Source organism: Aethina tumida, chromosome 3 (genome assembly GCF_024364675.1).
Source record: "Aethina tumida isolate Nest 87 chromosome 3, icAetTumi1.1, whole genome shotgun sequence".
Lineage (NCBI taxonomy): Eukaryota > Metazoa > Arthropoda > Insecta > Coleoptera > Nitidulidae > Aethina > Aethina tumida.
In genome coordinates, this window is record NC_065437.1 from 14,730,204 (window position 1) to 14,752,317 (window position 22,114).

Here is a 22,114-nt window from a genome sequence, read left to right on the forward strand (position 1 = left end):
TAAAATAAAAGTAGTAAACATTATTTTACATTAAATAAAATAGTTATGGTTGAAATATTTACATATTTAATATTTAAGTTGCTATGATAATGACCACTAGTGTATACAAAATTCATTTATATTATTAAGAAACAAATTATTATCAAATATAAGACTGATAATAATTAATATTAAAATTCTTTAGTGAGGAAATTATCTGGTTTTTAAATTTGTTAACTTTAATCATTAAGAATAATTCTATTAATACCAAACCAAAACAGAAAAACAGAAAATTTAATTTCCAAAATTTTAGATCTCACAAATTATTATTCAAATTTCAACAAATTTTTGTTCAAATGAAAATAATCGAATGTATGTATCATCACTAAACAACTCTTCTAATCAATTACAAAAAATTAAGATTATAACTTTCAATATATAAATAATTTTTTTAATAATCATGGAACTAATAACAGTTAAAATAATATGAATAATTCATTAAATACCTATAAAATTTTCAAGAATTTAATGTTCTACATTTAATTAAGTTTCCAAAAATAGTATAATGAAAAAATCAAATAGGAGAATCAAGACGGAAACATTTTAAACCGTATTATTGACAAAATGCCAAAACCCGTAAAACTACCAAATAAATAATGGTATTGATGAATACATAAAACTTGTAAATTCAATAACAGTGGATATCAAAACAGAGACGCACACATACAAATTTAATATAAAGCAAAAATACACATTAAATCAACTGTCAAACGTTACCGTGGAACTTTGGAAATTATTCAGCAATAAAATATAAAGTTGGAGTGGAGTTTTACCAACATTTCAACTTCACATATGCAGATACTGATTTATGACGGAGATTTCGCAGTCACGCGCCTTATTTCCCGAATACAAAGTCAGATAAGCACACGTGTTGATCTTGTAATATCAGTATGTATTTCTTTATACTGCTACGAACGGAAATTCAACTTTCCACCAACTTGCGTCACGTGCCGCCGTCTTATTTAGTTACGAATGTGCAATTATCGCCCCAATCAAAAGTCCATTCGGTTCAATCATGCACAAATTTAACTTAATAAAATGTAAAAAATGTTGACAATAAATTTAATCGTTGTTGGGCGATCTGGCAGTGGGGTTTTACAGGGGTAGGTTTTTATCGTAGGAATTAGTAATATCCAACATTTGTAACACCTGCAATTTGCCAGAGTCGAAAAGTAATTAGTGTTTTTGTGTATCTCACGTTCGGTGTGTGTTTAATTACGTGTACGAAGCCCCGACAGTCAGGGGTTGTGCTCATCGTTGATTTATTATGAACGGGTCAGCAGCTGACTGCTTTGCGGCAAAAACTCCAAACGCAAATTTAAAAGCCGTCTATATACGATCAAAAATCTTTTAATTTTTTTATAATTGCCCAAATTAATACCCCTCCATAAAACACATTCGATTTTTATGCCTTCACGTAACAAGTAACATTTAGTTTTCAACCGATACTTACTGATATTAAGTCTTAGCAATTGATCCACGTTACAAAAGTAGCGATGAACTAAATAAGGCGAAGGCAGAACACGAACAAAGGAATAAAAGTGGAGAGGCTCCATAAATATAGCGGCAAGTGGTTAAATTACAGTGTAGTAAATCGTTTATAACATAAACAGTCGGCCACCGAAGCAATCATTTAAAACGCGACGAACTGGCGTCAGCAATAATCGGACGCTGCCAGTTTATTTATCAAATTCACCTCTGCCTCAATCCGACTCCCCTCCGTGTTACCTCCGAACATTTCGTTCGCGGTTCGACAACCCAACAACAAAAATTTGTTTTGCTGGAAAATGCAACAAAAATTATATTTTCAACACAGGTGAACGAATGGTTTATTTTTATTTAAGTAATCTGAGTTAAGCCCGGTAATGCTGGAACAGCTGCACCGTTGCAGTTTATGTTTGCTCTCACAATTTATAAAAGTTGTTTAGGTAGAGCATTAAGATTCCTCAAAAGATTAAAGGAAGTCGAAATAATTTCAAGCTGGTAAACTTCCGCAGTACAAATTTATGATTAGCATAATTTAATCTACAGATCTAACATGTTAAACAATGAAGTCAAACAATTGTATCATGTCATTAAATCTATATTGTCAATATTTATACATCAGGTTAATTGTCCCCGACTACAACAACATTTGAACTGGCTTCTGGAACATTCTGATTGGTAAACTCGCAAACTCCCGGCTCGTTGTTCTCGCAAGATATTAGTTTGTTGTCGCTCGGAATTTGTACATGTTTGGGATTATTAGTATCGGAAAAGTATTTGTATTTAATTCCCGTTACAATTGAGCTGCACATTTCGTTGTATCGCTCCTTGGGCAGTTCCAAAGATTTAAACGCTTTGTCGAAGCATTTCAGACCTTCTAAAGGTTTTTCAGAGAGGCACACTTTGCCTTCAGTTTCTAAATACGATCTTACGTAGCAGAAATCTCCATCTTCTTCGGGTGTGAAACGGCTTAATTGGCCTGAGCACGATCCATCCAAATCTCCAATACTTCCGTCGCAAGTGTACATTTCATTCTCTTTTAAAACGAACGTTTTTCCTAAAACCCACCAAATATTGCTGGTTGAATTAATGTTTTATAGGAAATGACTCACCGTCGCCATAAGTAGTGATGGTTGTTCCACCCACGCCATTCTTCATGCGAAATGCAGCTCGTAAAGCGAAAACTGGTTCCAGTTTTTTGTAAATTTCTTGCTTTATATTTTTAATGTTTGGTTTCAATTCTGCCTCATCGATCTTATTGGCGACCGATTCGATTTCGTTTTCAGCCTCCAGTTGCACGTTGTTTTTGACTGCTTGTTTTATGGTTGCAATTTTATGGTATATCTGTTGTTTGATTTGTTTTTTTAAATTTTGTAACGACTCTTCGTCATATTCATCTTGAGCGTAAGCTAAAATTTTAATTTTAATAACTAATCCACTTGTATTAGATTGTCAAGAAAGTTATTTTACGTTTTTTTTTTTTTTATTTGGTTTCTTAGTGATGAAGTTTCCGGTCAAATGTCTGTTGATGTGAGGTGATGTACAGTTTTAAAGGACGTGTTTCGTTCTATTTAAAGGTGTAAACTCGTTTTTATTTGAAATCATTTAACCACCTATTCAAGGCTTTGAATAAAATATGGATGGAAAACAAACCTAATCAGCTCATGACATCAAAGATGTATTTGGCCCAGAAACCACCAAAAGGTACAAAAATTTCGATTCAATAACAAGAACCTTGAAGATGGTGTGCGTAGAAGTTGGTCATCTGATATTGGCGACTTAAGGAACTTAGATGAAGCCAATTTAAGCTCCACTTTTCGAGAATTTACTGCTGAATTAGACGTAACGTATACTACCATTTCGAACCACATAAAATAGATTGGAATGTCCAAAAATTACAACAAATGGGTGCCACAAAAATTGAACAAAAATCATCAAAATCGCTTTGATGAAGATTAAACGACACAATCTTCTTTTAGGCAAAGTAAACAAGTTTATCGATCGGACTGTGACTTGTAATGAAAAGTAAATACTATACGACAATCATTGGTTGGCTATAACTAGGCTCCCATACAATGTCCAAAAACGAAATGGCACCAAAAGAAGGTTATGGTTACTGATCGGTAGTCTGCTGCCGGTGTGAACCATAGCTTCTTGAATCCTGGTGAAAAAATTATGATGGTGAGGTGTCAACAAATAGACAAAATCGACCAGAAATTGCAGCGTATGTGTGCCACAAAGGTCCCAATTCTTCTTTATGACAATGCTCACATACATATCGCACAACTAACAGTAAAAGTTGAAGGAATGGGTTACGAAAGTCTGCCTCATGCCGCCATCCCCACCAGATCTTTCGCCACCTGATTGTAACTTCTTCAAACATTTCTACAGCTTCCTATACGAGATATTCATTAAAAATCAAAGTGTTATCCAAAATGCCTTCCACGACTTCGTCACCTCCAGATCCAGAACAAGAGTTCTAATCCACCGGTATAAATAAGCTTAATAAAGTTTGGTTTAAGCTGTGATTTGTGTATTATATTTTGAAAGTTGAAAACACAATAACTTTCTTGACAAATTACTATTCATTTATTTTTACTTACTTGAGGTAACTATCTGAAAATATTCGTTCGATAAATATGTATTTAATAATGAAAACAGATGTAACTTACCAGAATTACTAAGAAAAATATCGGTTTCATTTTAATGCGACGTACACGTGTTAATACAACGATTTCAGAAACACTTTTAAGCATAAAAAGGTCACATATGTTTAGATAAAATAAAAACTGTGGTAATAAATCAAAGTTAAATATGCCAACATAAACAATTATCTAAATAAGTAAGAATATTTTGATAAAAAGGAATCAAATCTAAAATAATTTCAATTGGTACAATCCAGCTAAACTTGTCATGTACAATAATAATTTCAAATCCTTATAGGAATGTTTAGACTAAATACACTTTAAATTGATCGCATGATTTGCATTCAATTCGCATATAAATTTATCCCAAATACCTCGCATAATCTTAGACATAAATATTTGCAAAACGGATTTCATCAAGAAATCGGGCTAACGCAGCGGGCGACCGCAGTATGTTTGTATAAAACTGTCAGCAGGTAATTTTTAAAGTTCCCAGTTTATTTTGTATGGAGCTCGGTCAATTGCAGTCAAAACATAAGTGGGCTTCAGATTCAGGTGGGATAACGAACACTGTCATCGCCTCTAAAGTATTGGAATAATAAAACAAGTCGTATTTTTACTTTTGCCGTTATAAATTTTAGGTGAGATTAAACTTGTTATTCGCAGTCAGTAATTTAAATTGTTTGATTATTTTATTTATGAATATACTTACCACAAGTCAAAAAATATGTGTAACGCATTATTTTAATCGAAGGTCATCGATTATAAAAATAAATAAATTAGGTCAAGGATCACTATTTAGAAGTGACTTTCGATAATATAAAAATTTTGATAAAATCGTGAAATTATAAAAATAAAAGACTATACTTTTTATGATAAATTTATTAACTTAACTTTTTTTGTGGTTTGCATCAGGTACAAATAAATTCGATTTATATTTTTAAATATTGGAATTTATTGTCTGGTATTTAAAATGTGGTTTGCTTATTTTGGTGGGTTTGCGCATGTTTTTAATTAAACACCTAAATATTCATTAGTATTCATTATTCATATCGTTTATTTTAGACATTTATACGTGTATGTAGTGGAAAAAATAATTAAAATAATACATTTTTAACTGTTTGTTGTAACTTTACACAACATACAAATTACATGCACCTCCTGAAAATAATCTATTATATCTAACTAATAAGGGGCTTTTTTTATTTATAATGGGGGTGTCGTTTTATTAATTATATATACAAATGTTATGGTAAAATTAATTGTTGTTTCGTCAGTTAATTATTACCTGTTCTCTGAGGTTTGGCTTGTTTCCTGCGACCAGATTGTTCACGGCGCTCAAACCGATCCATCTCAGACCAAATACCAGTTTGTTTACGTTTCCCATCAAGCACACCGGCGATAATAGTCAGTCACGTTTATTACAAGTCACATCGACAAGTTCAACAACAACAAACAACAACAACAACAAGGAAAACAAACACGACTCGGTACAATAGTCACTCTAAAAAAATAATGGTTTGAATAGTAAAAGGTGATTCAGTAACATACCACGCAAGAATTTGAAAAAAAAACAGCTCCCGTTTTTATGCACATACACACCCCCAGCTGAGGCCAGACTCGAGGAACTTGGATGTGTAGCTCGTGGTAATAAACATGATTGCCCATTCGCCATTGGCTATTCCAAGTTTGATTTCATTGGTGCGTCTCGACAGGTCGACTCCTACCTGCATGCTTAGCACACCTTGTAGTTCACGTTGTCTCGTGCGACGATCAGACGGCGGCCGCCGTTCCTCATCCATCCGGTCAACATGGTAGACGATCAGCTGATCGTCGGACATTTTTGGGGCTGGTGCGGTCGCCGGTCGCCCTTCGGCCTCCGATCATGTGGCGGCCGAACGAAAAGCGATGCGCTCATTTCAAGGGGGAACTGAGCGTTGGGGGGCGCTGACTTTTGCGCCCGACCATCGGTATTGCAGGAAACTGGGAGGGGAGTTTAGCAGTATCGCCGAAAGCACTGTGGGAAGTTTCATGTTTTACACGGAAAGCAACTTTTATTTAAAAAAAAATTGGAATTGGAATGGGAAATTAATAGTGGTCGACACAAAATATTAGATTTCATCTAAAGATGTGCATTATAATAAAATATTACAAAATTCATATTACCAAAATATTTTTCCTAATTTGCAAAATTATTATTATACAAAATATATTAAAAATTTTTATTACTTTTAAATGATAAATAACAAACTTTTTTCAGTAAATCTTTATACTTTAATTCATAACATATTTCACATATATTTCAAAAATATAAATAAATTTATTAATCTAATTAAACTTTTCTAACTCTCCAAAATATTATTGTAATTATTCAACGTGTGTACAGTAGTGGTAATAAGTATGGAATAATTTTAAAAAATTGATTCTTTTTGTTAATGTAAGTTTCCCTTATATCACTTTAAGATATCTTAATAGAACTGATGTTTAGAAGGTAGCCAATATTCTAGTAAAGTAGTGTATTTCAATATTATTTACGTTTACATTTTTGATTTTGTAAAAAAAAAAAATAGAATACTTTCGAAGTTTACAAGAAATTAATCCAGTTTTCGATAAACATCAAAGCATTCAGTATGATAGATGAGTAAATTCAAATATTTATGTGAAGACTTGAGAAAACCAATCGCAGATTTTTATAGTGATGGACTGATTCAACGCCAAATTTCTCAAAATTTAAGAATTAGTCAAGATACAGTTTCAAAAATTTTGATAAATTTGAAATCACGTATAAAGATGGGTGTCCTCGAAAAAGAAATCCAAATGTCAATAAAAACACATAAAACAGATATCGGTAAACAATACAACAAAATCATCAAAGCAAATTAACCGAGAAATATCGCAAAATTTCAATGCAGATGTTTCTAATGAAACTATGAAACATCGGTTATCTGAAGCGGGTTATTTGGATATATAGCTGTGAAAAAATCTTGGCCCATGGACTTAATTCCAATTGAATACCTACCTATAGCAGCATCTGGAATTAAAAATCTAACAAAGAGCATTTGTGGCAAATTATACAAAAAAAAAACATTCCTGTGAAAGTTTGTCGCAATCTTGTCAAATCGATAAAGAGGCGAAGTTGAGAAGTTATTAAACAAAATGGTTATATGCTACCATATCTTAAAAAAATAAATTTAAAAATTTATTTCGTGTATGTGATATTATTCTATAGTTGCATCCATCAGCATTTTTTTATTAAAATGTATTTTTAAGCAAATTATTTTTAATAAACTCATTTGCATTTATAACTACTTATAAATAATTATTTTTATTCACTAAGAGAAATATATTCAAATAAATCTAATGAAATGAAAAATTATCGGATAAAGTCCCTACTTTTGATTACCACTATATGTACTATAGTAAAATATATGTGCACAGATTGTAGGACATAACAGAACGCATTTGTAAATATAATTTTGAAAATTTTTTGTTGTCTATAATAATTAATTAATAATAATACATTATTTACAACAAAATCACAAACTAGGAAAAATATAATTATGTATACACATTTTTTATAATTATATGTGATTATTTATTGACATAATTAAATGATTTCTCTTATTTATTCACATTCTCCAGTCCTGCAGAAGTTCTTCATTTTTGACAATTTAAGTTCTGCTAAGAATCGTTACATTTTTGTAAAGACTTATATTTCTCAGTCTTAGGCACAGAACATCCTAGTCTCAGGTCTCATAAGAACTACTGTGTAATGTGGGTTGTATACCAACAGGCTCTAAATCGTAAAAAGTGTTATTCCAAATACTAATAAATAAATTTCCTTATTTATAAAAAAAGTGTATTTTGTATTATGAGATCAGTTCATTTTACAATATACAATAATAAATAAAAGTCTTAATTTCTCATAAAATAATCGCCACTACTTTGGCAGATTATAAATTTCCTCCCACACCTAAAAAGTCCAAATCTCCAGGTCGCAATATTCTTCTAGGAACATGTTCGCCCACATTCATCCAGTGATCTTTAAGCATGTTTATTTTCTCCTCTTTAACAATTATGTCTCTGAAACATTCAAAACGAATAACATTAATGGTCCTAATATGTTTGCATATTACCTCTCAATATCTTTACGTTCCTGTTCTTCCCGCAATCGCTTTTGAATCTGCCTGTCTTCAACGAGTTTCTGTCGCTTATCCCTCATTGTCTGTTCATTATCTTTCCTTACTTGAATCCACATCTCCCTCCTTTGTTGCTCTTGAAGTTTTGCCTGTTTTTCGTCTTCCAAAAACTTTTCAAGCATCTATAATTTTAACCAATCTAAACAGTTCACGTTAATTTAAACCCATACAAACCTTTTGTTTTAAAGCATCATCCAAAGCAGCCTCTCGTTCCTTCCTCTCATGTTGCTCTTTTATCTGTTCAATTATAGACGCTCTCATGTCAGCCTTAATTTTTTCCGCCTCTTTCTGGTTGTTCAACTTCCTCTGGTTCGCCGCATCTTCCATTTCGATACGCTTCAAATCCTTGATCACCTCGTCTTTCATGCGCTTCTGCGTCTGTAGAAAAAAAGAAATAAAAGGGTTAAGTAACGTGGCAACTAGTTGACATTTCTTGATGTCAATTGGGGAAGCTAGCAGAATGTCAAATTTATATTTATACGTTTTTGTGTCAGTACAAAGCAATTTTTTCACACCGTGATTTAAATCAGTAACCAAAAAGCTAATCGGGCACCATGACGTTCGGCGCGATTCTGGACACCTCCATGGATCCCATGGAGGAGACCCGATTCAAGAAGAAGCACCAGGTCCAGATCTTGCGCCTCGCCAAAAAATCTCATTTTAACGTGATGGAAGTCGAAACGTTGCTCATTATTTACTACAAGCTGCAAAAGGACGGACCGGAAAAGCAGCAGGGCGTCAACAAGAATCAGTTTCGTGATTTCTTGCACATGTGTCTGGACATGACCGACGATAATTTGATGGACAGGATCTTCTTGGCGATAGACAAAGGTCCCGTTCAATACCTGTCGATGGAGACGTGGATCATGACTTTGTCGCTGTTTCTGAGAGGCACTCTGGAGGAACACATCAATTATTGTTTCAGTGTATGTATGGACCTCAACCTCAACACGTGGACACGAGTTTGTTTGTTTGTAGGTTTATGACATGATGGGCGAGGGCATTATTGGTAGAGAAACCATGTTTAACTTGCTTAAAAGCGCCGTGGTTGGACAGAGCGAAGAAGATTCGGAAGAAGCCGCCAAGGTCGACGGTAAAGTTTGTTTTTCGTTAATTTGTGAACTGATTTTCTTCAGGATTTGCTCGAGGTGATTACCAAAAAGATGGATATCGACAGAGACGGAAAAATTTCTTTCAACGATTACAAACAGTCGGTCTTGAACAATCCGGCACTATTGGAAGTATTCGGTTACTGTCTGCCATCGCGGTTATCAGTTATAGCATTCCTGACTACGTTTACTAATAGAATTTAAAATTATTTTACCTGGTCTAGGAAAAATTTCTCGAACATATTATCGACGATGGACGCCTTTAACATTTTCTTCTGCTCCTTTTCAGCTCGCCTAAAGAGAAAAAATGCTATACCAATATACTTTGGAACATTTCAATCATTTTGTAAAAATGCATGGAACAATAAAAACTAAATGTTTCCAACAATCAATCTGTAACTATTAGTTTTCATTAATGCTTAAAATTATGTAATAAATAATAAAATGTTAACACTAATTCAATAGGGACATAGAATATATATGTAATAAATTAAATTAATGCAACATTGGAAACAGGGTAACAAGTAAATAATTTAAACAAAAAGAACTTACAGTTTTTCGATTGCACGTTCTTTCTCCACCAAAAACTGCTGGTTCCTTCGATCCTCCTCATCAATCTCTTTCATTTTTTTCTCTTTAAAAGCCTTCTGAGCTAATATATGATTTTTGATTTCCTCTTTAGTTGCTAATTCTCTGCATTTTTTCTCCATCCTATTCTTTTCATCCTCATGATGAACTCTGTCAATAATAGCATCTATCATCTTTTTTTCCTGCAAATATTCCTCATATTTCTTCCTTCTCATTTTCTCTTGATAAATCATTTGGTCCTGCAGATCTTTTCTGTAGCTTTGTGCTTTTTTAACATGTTCCTCAGCTTGTGTCCTAAGAACAGCTTCTTCCTTTATGCGAGCTGCATTTATCAATTGTAATTCTTGCTTTGCCTTTAGCTAAAGTGAATGATTAGTATGATTTTGTAACATAATAAAAAGTTTACCTTGTCATATAATCTTTCGCCTCGTTTATACTCAATTTGTGCAGCCAGTTCTTTATGAATATAAGCATTTTTCAACACCTGTTCCAATTCTAATAATTCATGAGATGTATTTCTTAAATTTCTCCTGAAATAATACATAAAATGTTACACAAAGTTTGTTAAATATTTTATTAGCAATTGTTACCTATAACTTTCATCTTTATGTTTCTCCCTTTTTATTTTATCCAGCTCAGTAGCTAATGCCTCATCCAATTTGTATTTTTGTTCATGAGCAACCATTTCCTCCTCCTTTTGATGAACTTTTTCTAGAAGTTGACTTTCTTGTCTGTTTTTGTGCAATAACCTTTGGAGATTTTGGAATCTGGACCGCCTTCTGGTATGGTTCTCTTCAATAACGGCCATATCTTTACGATGTTCTTCTCTTTCAGCTTTGTCAATTAAATTCTGCAAATTTTACAGATTATCATAAAGCGGAAATACATATACTCATAATTACCATTGCGACAAAATAAATGTTACACAATGCTCAACAAAAATACGAAATACAAATATGAACTCATAAATGAATTCGTAGAAAAATGTCAAAATATAAACAAAACAAAATAACCTTAACGACATCTGTCATTATATTATTAAGGTACACAGAAATTAATTCACTATTTTTTTAATTCTGAGGAATTTAAATTATTTACTATTTTAATTAAAAATATGTAATTCTAACTAAATTTGAAAAATAAGGAAAAATCAAGCATTTTAAATTAAAGCGATTGTTGCGGCATCTATCGTCTGGACTTAAAATCAACAAAAGGGAGGTACAAGTTTTTTGATTGATTAATATTCTACCTACTAGATGGTACTGAAAATAATAATAATTTTATAAGTTCAAATTTAAAATATTCATTATAAAAATTTTATTTAATTTAAAAAAATATCCATTTAATCTTAAACACATATGCTATTTCGAAACGAATCAACAATTGACTATATTTGTGTGAAATTTGTTAATAAATCATATTGTGTATTTATTAATATTAATTTTTGATATACTTAAATTCGAAAACAACTAACAATAAAAAATTGTTAAATGTATAAAATTGTGAGACAAGTATATTAAACAATAGACAATTGTTTTCCTGCATGAATCAGATTCCGTGTCAAAAATACAGAACAATCCGAGACATATGCATGGGTGGTTGAATTCAAAAAATAAAAATAAATCCAACCTAACTGACCTGACCTAGAATAGTTTAACGTCAATGACCAGTTATTAACGCAAGTTCTAGGTCAGTTCGATTAGTTAGGTTGCCCGTTGTATCCTTTTTAAATATTAATTATTTACAACCTACCTTAAACAGTCAATAAACCAATTTATTTGTTTTAATCAGTTATGGAAATTGTGATTTCTGTTTTAAATTGTACAATCTATTGATTGAATTGAAATTATTTAAATTAAAGTGATGATGGTACAAGGATAATTATATGTGATCTTTGGATTTAGGAAAATAAAACACAAAATAAATCTTAATAAATAATATTTTTTATTCCAACGTCAAAAATGCTTAATTAATATTATTAATTTAACTAAATACTGTTTGTACACTTTCAATAATTACACTATTTGTTACTATCATCTATGATTGTGATAATTCATTTTGTTTTTATACCCATGATTGACATAAATTATATGTTCGTCCTGCCGACTATTAAATACATAATTCCGCACCAACATAAACAGGGCACTGGTAAAAGCCATCTGGTTCATCATCCCAACCATCATAACTGCCATTTTAATTCCCGGCATGATCCAGGGAAGAATTCCGGACATCAAAAAACCCGGAATAATCAAATATGGAATCAAATCCTTTACTTTCTTCATCGACATCTTCATGCCTCTGGCCAGTACTTCTGTGGCGTTCTTGCTCCTTACGGAGATATTGTAGGTGTTGTTGTTTACCTGCTGGATGTTCAGTTTCAGATTTTCACTTAGATTAATTACATAACTTTCGTTATTTGATGTGGTAATGTTTTTCACTGCACTATTAATTTTGTCGTAGTTTTTCAACAGCATTTTCCTCAGTTTGCTTTTAATGAGATCCTGAGAACAACCGGCACTATTGTCTAAAGGTTCACAACTTTTGCTCTTCACCGCCACACAAAAAACACACAAAAAAATTAGCAAATACCAGGAGGAAAACGTCAGATAGACTGGCATGCTGTGCATACTGCACGGATGCTCATTGGCGAGTGTGCACAATTTATTTGTTGATGGTGGTGCCCTAGATTTCATGAGATGAGGCGTTCGAACTGTTTAGTCGTTCATGCTGTTTGACTAAATTTTCCAAACGGGTAAACACTGAGTTTATGTATTGTTCAACTTGGTCATTACTGCTGGATTTTAATCATGCTGTGCAGTTATCGGTGTTAATTTTATGGTATGGGATTGACTGACTGCTGCAACCAGAAAATTATATAATTGGTCGTTAGACAACAGTAACCACTTCTTAAACAAGCAGTTAATTAACAATTTAACATAAGCGTTAATTGAAACGTTTAGCAGCAAAACTTAATTAATAATATTTGACAAGCCCGTTTTGAAGAAGGTTATTTTGTGTGGCTTTGCTCAGGAATTTGACGGTGTGTTTGGCTTTGAAACCAAATTGAATGCCATCATTAAACCGAATAAGTAGTTGCATTTGAAACATGCAACAAACCCCCAAAAACGGAACAATCACTAATTTACATAGACATAAAAAAAATTGGAACACGAAATTCGTTGGCGCTCTAATTCCAACACAAAAGCGATGTTCTCGGTTTTTTTAAAAATCCTATAACGTATTTGAGGTACGTGACAAAATTCTTGATTGATTATTTGAATCAGACAATACAAATACAAGTACTCGTTGTTAAATGCATTTAGTTAAGAACTGGACGCAAGGTCGCGAGTTTGAAAAATCAAAATGATAGCGAATTGGAAATTTTGTGTTTTGTGTTTGTTGTGGTGTGTGATCAGTTTTAGTGTTGCGGAGGAACAAAATGATGAGCAGAAAGGAACTGGGGTCACCCTTGGAAGACAACTCGTCGAAGAAGGTGAACAAATCAAATTTTGTGTTGGTTTTTTCAATATAAAACAAAAATTTTATTATATAAGAAAGTTTCGTGCACCAAAAAAGTGAGTTAAGGCTGTAATTATATAGAGCGTGAATAGATCACAATCAAAACATTTTGTGGGTTTTAAAACATCGTTATTTATTACATTGTTTATCACATGTTTAGAATTTTATGTTTGAAATTAAGTCTACACAGCCTAATAATTTAAATAACAAAGCTCAGAAAGTACCATTATAGTACGATTTGATGGTAAGTGACTTTGACGAATGATAAGTATTTGAAACAGAAACTAATTACAATTAAATTACAAAGATTTTATGAAATGAGATTCATTTTCTTAAATGTTAATTAACCTTAATTAAATTTCTCTGGAAAAAATCCTGCCTGTAAATCAAACAATCTATTTTAATTATGATTTAACTTGTTAATTATTAACATATATAAATGTAGATTGTTCTTTTTTTGACGAAATTCAAAATTCACACTGTTCTTAAAACACTGACCTAGATCATAGAAAAAACGATTTTATCGCCGGAACCACAACCGGATATCTTTTCCAACAATTCTACATATAAATAAATTTTTCCGGTAAAAAAACACTAGAGTTCATTCAGTAATTAATACTAAGGAGGTCAATCTTATTGATAATTATGATCACAGGTGCACAATTCGATTATTATTACTTCTTGAACAGAAAACGCAAGTGAGTACTGAATCGATTACTCAAAAGGTCGCTTTCGCAGTTTCCATCATTGTTAGAAAAACTAGAACAATAACAGTAAAGAAATAGTTCGCCGTTTAGGTGAACGAAAGTCGTACGTTTAATTTTTTTTAAACCGCAATAAACATAGCCTAAATAAACGATCATAAACTGCGTATTAACAAAGTTTTACTTTCGTGGTCACTTCCCATCATTACCTTTATGTATTGAATAGAAAGTTTTTCAATCATACCGGTCGTTTTGCGATGGAAACCCAAAATTACATAGTTTCCAATGTAACCGAATTCGTAACCCCAATCGAATTTTTACAGCACGCACCATGGTTCACCACGCAGTCAAGCGGTTCATGATAATATTGCCGGCGATATTCTTCAAATTGGGAGCCGCTTTCACCTTACTGATTTTGGTGACAATAGCTGTCGTTACTAACGGATTCATCGGATTCCTGTTGCTTGTCGTCGGACTGAGCAGCGTTTTGGCACGCTTGCAGCATGCTGAGAAGCCCCATGTGGTACCGGTACCGTATTCAACCGGACACATTGGACATATTGGACATCACGCTCATTACTCCGCGCCCTCGTACTACGAACCAGCTTGGAAGAGGAGTGATAACGACGTCGTAACACCCACAGCCAGCACAGCTGATGTTTACGGAAAGCAGAGTTTGCAGTACTCCTATTACGTACCAACAAACAAATAATTTCGTTTTGGTTTTCGGTGGTTTCTTTAAATAGTTTCTATTTTATCGTGGTAAAATAGAAATATTGTTTATTTGCGACTTTGTAGTAACAAAAGACTGTTTTTTAATTTTGACAGTGTGGGACACTCTTTGAATTTAGAGGTCTGAATTAATAACAAAATAGTTGACTTTAATTTCAATTATTTTAGGAGTTATTTTAAGTTGGAATTCTTTATCCATTATGTATAATTTTTCTGCCAGATGGAAGAATTATTTTGACAATACAGTTATTTTTTTTAATAGTAATATTACACGCAACAGATCAATTAATAGGAGAAACAACTGTTCCAAACTGATTCGTGGATATATTGTGCCACTTTGGTGAATAGATGGTAAAAATTATCATCCCATCGATTTGATATAAGAATTTTGGAAAGTGACCCAGTTATTTCATATTACTTTTTAAATGTACAATCTTATAAATGCTCATTTTTTTGAGAGGTACAAGTTTTTAGTCTTTCCAATATGATAATTTTTGTTCCAATTTATTATAACAATTTTAATTCCCATCTCTATAATTCAAACTGACTAAAACTGTAGAATAAGGAAGTGGAAGAATATTTGAATATTGTACAGTTTTTATTTATTTATTTATTTATTTATTATGATTAATATTTATTTATTTATTTATCTTTTATCTTGATTGCAATAAAAATAAAAAAGAGATATCAAAGTGTTTGTCTTATTTCTTCATTTATTTGACTATTTTTTTATAAATTTATAAATTTATTTTTTGTATAAACTCTGGTTTTCTTTTAAAACGCCTCAACAGTTTATAAACACTACTTTCTGAGGATAAAAAATTGTTCATGGTGCGTGGACCAATTGGGACGAGAGATTCGCGCCACGAAAAACGGTAGTTTATTCAGATTAAGATAATCGAAGGCAGTCGTTCTTTAACTAGACCATCAGCCAGAGTTGTGTTGGTTAGCCATGCGCGCTATCCATTCTTGGTCAGGTTCGCGGGCTGATTTTCCATCGAAAGACGATCTCCTCGAACATGTATTTTGTGATCGGCGTACTCAGTAGACAAGTGTAACAATGAATCTGGTTCACTTAATTGTGGTGATTGCGATTATTGAAATCACGGTCGTTAAGTGTGATGTTTTGGATCAGGAAAGTACCGGTGTTCGAAGCGGCGACCTTGAGGAAAGGGATGTCAGTGTCAGTGGGGAAGAACAAGGTAAGTCGGTTGTTTAATTAATTTAATTAATGAGAATATTGTTTTTTTCTGTCTGTAAATTGTTGGTTGTTAAGTAACAGATTACAATTAGTATTAAAATCTATTATATATAGAAATGATGCAGATAAGAACTAACACAATAGACTTATGTGTCAGGTAATAAATATCCTTTAGACTCTTATCTTTAACCACTTAAATTTTAAAGCTTTATCCCTGTACTAACTTTTACTGTCATCTAACGATATACATCAGTGACAAAATATTACATTCAATCCGAAGAAACAACCAACTTCATTAAGAAATTAATCGCCACAATTGCGTGCCTGTAATAATGCACATTAAAGAAAATAAAACCACCTAAACGTGTAATTCAACCTATTTATCATGAACTCATCAATGATATTCGCGAGAAGCGGATTTCGCATGAGTTCAGTTAAGGTCATTTTTTGCGCTAACCTGAATGTCTGCTCGGTGTCGGACATCAGCAAGAATGCAGGTTAAGAAACGGAAAGTCCATAATTGATTTTCACTGTTAACATTGCCATATGCCGAGAAATGATCCTTGATCATGTTATGTTTTAGAGTTCCGGAAGAAGAAAGAAAAGCAAGACATGATGTCAAAAATCCTCCCTATGATGGTGATGCCGTTCATGGTCTCCACATCGATGATACCGATGATGTTGATGAGCTTGAAGTTTATGTTAATGAAAAGCGCTTTGATGGGTGGAATCGCCATGATTTTATTGCTTATTAACATGTTCCGGGGGAGAAGTGATCAAGGGGGAGTTTACTCACACAACTTTCATCAGCATCGAGATCTCGCCATGGCTCACTATGGTTACGGCGGCGACGAAGAGTATGGAGCTTATATTAACAGGAGAAGTTTTAGGTGACTGTGATGTGTACTCTTTGTTTGGACTAAATTGTATGACTGTACGGATAATTAAATTATTTGTGTAGATATAAGTGAGGATGAATAAAGAAAGTATTTGTTTTTATTATTAATGATGTTGTTAATAAAATACAATTTTCAATTAAAAAGAAACTAAACGCAAAATGAAAACTTATTAACTATAATATGCGCTTACAAAAGGTATAAAAAATACTTCTAAGCACTTAAGAGTCTGGAGATTATAATTTTGTAGTTATTGTTTGATTTTTATTGTCAATTCCACTCTCGTCTATAGACAGCTTTGTAGTAAACAAGTTTGCAAAAATGGTATTCAATATTTATTATACTCAGGGTTTTCCAGTAGTGTGACTGTCATAAAAATATTAATGTCTGGACGTGCCTAATTGTACTCTACATTTTATTGATCTAAATATGCACCAATTCATCAGTAAGTATAAATATTTACTCCCTAATCCTTTAATCTTGTTATAAATTATCAATAACCTAAATTTAAAGTTATGTAAAGGAATTTCCTATCTACTATTATGTCAAAATATAGATAAAAATCACACGTTCTTCCGGTAAAAGTTCTACCTGATAGATATACCTAATTTTGATTGCTGTACATATATTTAGATTAAAACTATGATATTGAAAATATTATATAATTTAAATTTTATGGTATTTAAGGTTCGACAATAAAGTGTTGAATTCATTTGTGTAGACGAGAAGAAGGATTAAATTTATGTAGGCTATTTATGTTTTTAATTGTCGGCACAAAATTTTATGGTGCTGATGAGTAAGTGACAGTGTCGAGACAAATTGTTACTTGTCTGCCATCATTCATATAACAAAAACCTAACGAAGACACGCGACTTGATCCGCTTACCCTGGTTCCAAAGAAACTTAATTAAACATTAAATGTATACCACCACATTTTATAATATTCTGGGTGGTCCAACAATAAATTGCAACAAGAGAAAACTACCACAAATTCCTAAGAGTAAAAAAAAATACCTGTACCCCCGCAATGGTAAATTCAAAAACACAATTGAGTTATAGTTATAACACTTTTGTCGGCGACCACACTTCCTTCAATTAATCCCCGCATATTGTTTACAACCTGGAGGTTCAGATGTGCCGTCTCACCTTTATGGCAGAGGATGCCGCCGGTCGGTTTTGTCGTTCCGCCCTGCAACCTTTTTATTTATTGAGCAACTGTCGACGACCAACATTGTTGAAACAAGTCTCCAGCATACCATGAATGTGTAATTAAGAGAAATGTTCGTCTCGTCGACCAAAACCTTAAAAATAACCAGAAATGTCGTTTATATTGGAATGCATTTTAATAATTAATGTTTAATTATTAGCTCACGTCTAGGAATCTATTTGTTCTTTATATATATGATTAAAATATTGATTTGCATAACAACACTTTTTATGCAAGCTATATTTAAATTTGTAAGTCACGCCATTCTTTGAACATTGTACTGTTCGCAAGATTAACTTTATTATATGCACATTTCATGGAGGAGATCAAGCAATTTAATGTCACGTGGGAATTTATCTAATTGTAAGATATAAAAAAGTATTTCATTATGTAAGTGTTATAGTATTGTAATTATAGCTACTTTAAGTGTAAACTTTGATATTAATTATAAAAGTTAAACAACTAGTTATGTTTCTTTGTTTAATATCCTGTTACTTTCAATCTCATTGTTGGTGCTTTGGATAGATAAAAGTTATTATGAATAAATTACACAATTAAAATATGTGACAACTGAGTAAGGAGATTTTGAAACTGATTGACAGTTCACAATAAGTAAATTGCAATGTGCTAATCCGTTATGTTAATTGGATGCTAAAAATTTGATCAGGTGCCCTTTTGAGATAACGGCAGTTTCTCGGTAGCTTGAAATAATAAGAGATTATATTTGTGGTGTCCGTACAAAACAAGTTTTACCAAACAGAATACCACAGCAGTAGCAAAGTACTTCATTAAGTAAATACCCGAACAAAACACCTTCTTAAAGTCTTATGCATTAATCTAATTCCTTCCTCAGGCTTAAGGTAAAAGACACCATTCTCCTCCTAAATCCTTTTTATTCAAGCCAGTTTGCGGTATATTGATATCCATGTTATAATGTACCTATCGGCTTTTTTACTTAGTAAAAAGATTTATACGGTTTTGCACAAGAGGCTTTCAACAGTATTTATTGAGACCCTGAAGATTACAGGGTATAATTTTATGCTTAATCATTTCTAGGAATTCTTCAGTCCCACCCTTCGGACCAGTCGGTCTATCCTTTGTGACTGCTTTGTACCACCACCGACTGGCCCTCACCTAATATTCCCTAACCGCCTTATAAGAGTTTTATTAAAAATTTTCGGCTCATTCGGTCTTCGGTGCTCCTACAAGCAACAATTCGAAAAAATGGAGCTCTATAGGTTTGTGGTGTTTGTGATAGCGGGTGTTCACAGTTTGGATTTAAGTGCTATGTTTGATATGAAAAATCTTTTTCAATTATCGGTAAGTTTAACTAACAGCTTATAAAAAATTGGATTTAAATTATTTAATTTAATTAATTAATTTAAATACTGGGATTAAGATTTAAAATTTTTTATCCACAATTGTGTAAGAACTAATCAAGTACTTGTATTTAATTATTTAAATCAAAAATTATTTCAGTTTTTATTTAAAATTTATTAATTTAAAAATAATAATTAAAAAATATTCCTTATAATTGTGTAAGAAGTAATCAAGTACTTGAGGAATATTCTTAAAAGTATTTGGATTTAATTATTTTAACCAAAAATTATTTCAGTTTTTATTTACAATTTATTTATTTAAAAATAATAATTAAAAAATTATTTATTAAAAAACTAATGTGATTGTATTCTTTTTAACATAAAAAATTGACATTCTTCTGATCAGTTATAAATGTTAAAAATACCCCATAAAGGAGGTATTAACCAGATTTAGATGCCTTTGTTAAATAATTCAAAAGATTCCATAACACTAAAATTCATAATTCTAATTTGCTACGGAAGCTGAACATGTCATATCAATTTTCAACGGTGATCAGCATCTTTTAAATTCTTAAGGATTCTGCGAAAAGCACCTGCTTCCACGGTAGCAATTCGTTCGATGTCAATAACGAAAATGTACCATTATTATGGTAAATTATTACCCAATAACAACTGTTAATATTTCCAGGGCGTCTCTTCACGGTTAATCCAGAGCATTGCAATCGGCACCCAAATGGCCGTAGAACATTGTCAAAAGGAATTTAAATGGGACAAATGGAACTGTCCTGAGAGCGCATTCAAAAGGTACGTTGCCAAATAATAGACCACGTAATAAAATAATAAAACTTTATTTATTCCAGCTCGTCAATGGACCAGACTAAAGAGGCTGCTTACATTAACGCAATTATGGTTTCGGGAATCGCTCACGCAATCACCAAGAATTGTTCCAGGGGTGAAATCAAAGCTTGTAAATGTAACCCGAAGCCCCAAAACCTTAAATTGGACAGCAACATGCCCGTAGAACATGTTGGTAAAGCCAAGAACCAACACATCAATGCTGAAGAAGTTGAGTGGACCTGGGGAGGATGTTCCGACGATACCACTTACGGCATCGAGTTTACGAAGTACATCTTCAACAAAACCAGCCAAGAAAACGCTGTTAAAAGTCACAACTACGAAATCGGCAGACAAGTTTTGCAAGAGTCAATGATAAAGAAGTGCAGATGTCACGGCGTTTCCGGCAGTTGTTCCTTGCAAACCTGTTGGGTGCAAATCGCACCGTTCCATGTCATCTCCTCAAAACTCAAGGAAAAGTACGGCAAAGCCCTGCACATCAAAGAACAACAATTGACCCATGAGGAAAACAACAACACGGTACAAGAAATTGAAAACCCCCACAAGAAAAACAGCCTGATTTACTTGGAACAATCACCCGACTATTGTCAAGCGAACTCGACGACCGGCTGGGTTGGAACTAAGGGACGATCCTGCTCCAGAATATTGGAAAAAGGCACCAGTTTGGCGGAAAAGAGGAGTTGCAGACATCTGTGTAGATCCTGCGGATTGAAAGTACGCAAACGTGTCAGGAAAGTTGTGAGCAGGTGCAACTGTTCATTCGCCTGGTGCTGCGAAGTCAAATGCGAAACTTGCGAGCAGTTAGTACCCGAGTACGTTTGCGAATGAGAACTAAATATTTAAACAAATATTATAATGAAATTTGTTTGACTGAGAATTGTGATATTTGTACTATTTAGATTAGGGTTGTGTATAAATTATTATATTTATGATTAGTTGTAAATATCGTTGTACTGTAATAACTATTTAAAGTTTAGATGTAAGGATATTTTTGATAAGTGTTAGATAATGACATATATGATAAATATTTGTATTTGTTAATAAATTATTGTACTATTTATATCAACTAGTATTTAATTAATGGGAAGACAAGTTTAATGTTTGTTGTTAGTCAAACATTGATTTGCGATTTTTCAGGAATGTTTCTTCAATAAATATTTGAAAACTAACATCCAAGTAGTTCAATGTATCGTTTCTAGAAACTCATTAAATTAAATTACATAATATTCAACAAAAAGGTGTGTATGTTTGAAATTAACTTTTTATTGATTACATTTTAAATATAAATTTTGTCGTATTTGTTAATATTATTCAATCAATTAATTGATGAATTAAAAAGCATCTATATTGTGTACTTGAAACTTTTCTTTTTAAAGATTCTGACAAATTAATAAAATTGAAAAACCAAAATTCTGTAGAGTATTTCAAATATTAAATAGCAAATTTAAATTTGCATTAAATATTTACATAATTGATTTTTTTACCCTTATAATATTAAAAGGGGAGACACATTGCTGAATATTTTTACGAAACGTTCTGATTTGTTGCTCTAACTCAAACTACAATTAAGCTTTGTCGGTGAAATTTTATGCCCTGTATTTTAAAATAAAAAACAA

General features: G+C 32.4%; 7 protein-coding genes across 9 annotated transcripts in view; 4 read left to right on the forward strand and 3 right to left on the reverse strand.

The window, feature by feature from the left end:
- Window positions 1-6,113, reverse strand: part of LOC109598843 (zinc finger protein 1) — a 260,215-nt gene extending 254,102 nt beyond the window's left edge. The window contains exons 1-2 of one of the 2 annotated variants that reach the window (XM_049964685.1): window positions 5,721-6,113; window positions 5,458-5,673 (exon numbers count right to left, since the gene is read on the reverse strand). In XM_049964685.1, the coding sequence (XP_049820642.1) occupies window positions 5,458-5,521 (64 nt within the window). In that variant the 5' untranslated portion in view covers window positions 5,522-5,673; window positions 5,721-6,113. Of the gene's footprint in view, window positions 1-5,457 lie in introns of both variants that reach the window. The other variant, XM_049964684.1, reaches the window with a different exon arrangement.
- On the reverse strand, window positions 2,117-4,296 carry LOC109598837 (uncharacterized). The gene is made up of 4 exons (XM_049964696.1): window positions 4,197-4,296; window positions 4,128-4,140; window positions 2,637-2,933; window positions 2,117-2,581 (listed from the first exon to the last, which is right to left on the reverse strand). The coding sequence occupies exons 1-4, from the start codon at window positions 4,278-4,280 to the stop codon at window positions 2,148-2,150; spliced, it is 828 nt and encodes a 275-aa protein (XP_049820653.1). The 5' UTR covers window positions 4,281-4,296; the 3' UTR covers window positions 2,117-2,147.
- Window positions 6,114-8,006: 1,893 nt separating the features above from the next.
- On the reverse strand, window positions 8,007-11,066 carry LOC109599693 (calponin homology domain-containing protein DDB_G0272472). The gene is made up of 8 exons (XM_020015712.2): window positions 10,968-11,066; window positions 10,656-10,915; window positions 10,472-10,595; window positions 10,030-10,424; window positions 9,693-9,771; window positions 8,543-8,746; window positions 8,306-8,490; window positions 8,007-8,252 (listed from the first exon to the last, which is right to left on the reverse strand). Exons 1-8 carry the CDS (start codon window positions 10,968-10,970, stop codon window positions 8,123-8,125), a joined length of 1,380 nt encoding a protein of 459 aa, XP_019871271.2. The 5' UTR covers window positions 10,971-11,066; the 3' UTR covers window positions 8,007-8,122.
- Window positions 8,780-9,869, forward strand: LOC109599694 (calaxin). Its single transcript, XM_020015713.2, has 3 exons — window positions 8,780-9,294; window positions 9,347-9,454; window positions 9,505-9,869. Exons 1-3 carry the CDS (start codon window positions 8,923-8,925, stop codon window positions 9,679-9,681), a joined length of 657 nt encoding a protein of 218 aa, XP_019871272.1. The 5' UTR covers window positions 8,780-8,922; the 3' UTR covers window positions 9,682-9,869.
- Window positions 11,067-13,264: 2,198 nt separating the features above from the next.
- LOC109598841 (uncharacterized) lies at window positions 13,265-15,228 on the forward strand. Its single transcript, XM_020014759.2, has 2 exons — window positions 13,265-13,558; window positions 14,612-15,228. The coding sequence occupies exons 1-2, from the start codon at window positions 13,429-13,431 to the stop codon at window positions 14,998-15,000; spliced, it is 519 nt and encodes a 172-aa protein (XP_019870318.1). The 5' UTR covers window positions 13,265-13,428; the 3' UTR covers window positions 15,001-15,228.
- Window positions 15,229-15,957: 729 nt separating this feature from the next.
- Window positions 15,958-17,223, forward strand: LOC109599703 (uncharacterized). The gene is made up of 2 exons (XM_020015723.2): window positions 15,958-16,222; window positions 16,805-17,223. Exons 1-2 carry the CDS (start codon window positions 16,081-16,083, stop codon window positions 17,113-17,115), a joined length of 453 nt encoding a protein of 150 aa, XP_019871282.2. The 5' UTR covers window positions 15,958-16,080; the 3' UTR covers window positions 17,116-17,223.
- Window positions 17,224-18,886: 1,663 nt separating this feature from the next.
- On the forward strand, window positions 18,887-21,476 carry LOC109598842 (protein Wnt-8b-like). 2 transcript variants are annotated; one of them, XM_020014760.2, is made up of 3 exons: window positions 18,887-19,644; window positions 20,332-20,447; window positions 20,504-21,476. In XM_020014760.2, exons 1-3 carry the CDS (start codon window positions 19,549-19,551, stop codon window positions 21,324-21,326), a joined length of 1,035 nt encoding a protein of 344 aa, XP_019870319.2. In that variant the 5' UTR covers window positions 18,887-19,548; the 3' UTR covers window positions 21,327-21,476. The 2 variants fall into 2 exon arrangements, with proteins under 2 accessions (XP_019870319.2, XP_049820652.1); XM_049964695.1 differs by lacking the exon at window positions 18,887-19,644 and adding an exon at window positions 20,084-20,279.
- Window positions 21,477-22,114: the final 638 nt, after the last annotated feature.

What these genes read in the sequence shown, in the direction of transcription:
- LOC109598837 (XM_049964696.1), bottom strand. Translation starts at nt 4,280, where the DNA reads ATGCTTAAAAGTGTTTCTGAAATCGTTGTATTAACACGTGTACGTCGC. An exon ending in CATCACTACTTATGGCGACG is followed by an intron (nt 2,582 to 2,636) that starts GTGAGTCATTTC and finishes GGTGGGTTTTAG; the next exon opens with GAAAAACGTTCGTTTTAAAA.
- LOC109599694 (XM_020015713.2), top strand. Translation starts at nt 8,923, where the DNA reads ATGACGTTCGGCGCGATTCTGGACACCTCCATGGATCCCATGGAGGAG. An exon ending in ACATCAATTATTGTTTCAGT is followed by an intron (nt 9,295 to 9,346) that starts GTATGTATGGAC and finishes GTTTGTTTGTAG; the next exon opens with GTTTATGACATGATGGGCGA. An exon ending in ATTCGGAAGAAGCCGCCAAG is followed by an intron (nt 9,455 to 9,504) that starts GTCGACGGTAAA and finishes GATTTTCTTCAG; the next exon opens with GATTTGCTCGAGGTGATTAC.
- LOC109599693 (XM_020015712.2), bottom strand. An exon ending in AGAAATTTTTCCTAGACCAG is followed by an intron (nt 8,747 to 9,692) that starts GTAAAATAATTT and finishes TTTTTTCTACAG; the next exon opens with ACGCAGAAGCGCATGAAAGA. An exon ending in GAACGTAAAGATATTGAGAG is followed by an intron (nt 8,253 to 8,305) that starts GTAATATGCAAA and finishes TGAATGTTTCAG; the next exon opens with AGACATAATTGTTAAAGAGG.
- LOC109598841 (XM_020014759.2), top strand. Translation starts at nt 13,429, where the DNA reads ATGATAGCGAATTGGAAATTTTGTGTTTTGTGTTTGTTGTGGTGTGTG. An exon ending in AAGACAACTCGTCGAAGAAG is followed by an intron (nt 13,559 to 14,611) that starts GTGAACAAATCA and finishes GAATTTTTACAG; the next exon opens with CACGCACCATGGTTCACCAC.
- LOC109599703 (XM_020015723.2), top strand. Translation starts at nt 16,081, where the DNA reads ATGAATCTGGTTCACTTAATTGTGGTGATTGCGATTATTGAAATCACG. An exon ending in TGTCAGTGGGGAAGAACAAG is followed by an intron (nt 16,223 to 16,804) that starts GTAAGTCGGTTG and finishes GTTATGTTTTAG; the next exon opens with AGTTCCGGAAGAAGAAAGAA.
- LOC109598842 (XM_020014760.2), top strand. Translation starts at nt 19,549, where the DNA reads ATGGAGCTCTATAGGTTTGTGGTGTTTGTGATAGCGGGTGTTCACAGT. An exon ending in AAAATCTTTTTCAATTATCG is followed by an intron (nt 19,645 to 20,331) that starts GTAAGTTTAACT and finishes TAATATTTCCAG; the next exon opens with GGCGTCTCTTCACGGTTAAT. An exon ending in CCTGAGAGCGCATTCAAAAG is followed by an intron (nt 20,448 to 20,503) that starts GTACGTTGCCAA and finishes TATTTATTCCAG; the next exon opens with CTCGTCAATGGACCAGACTA.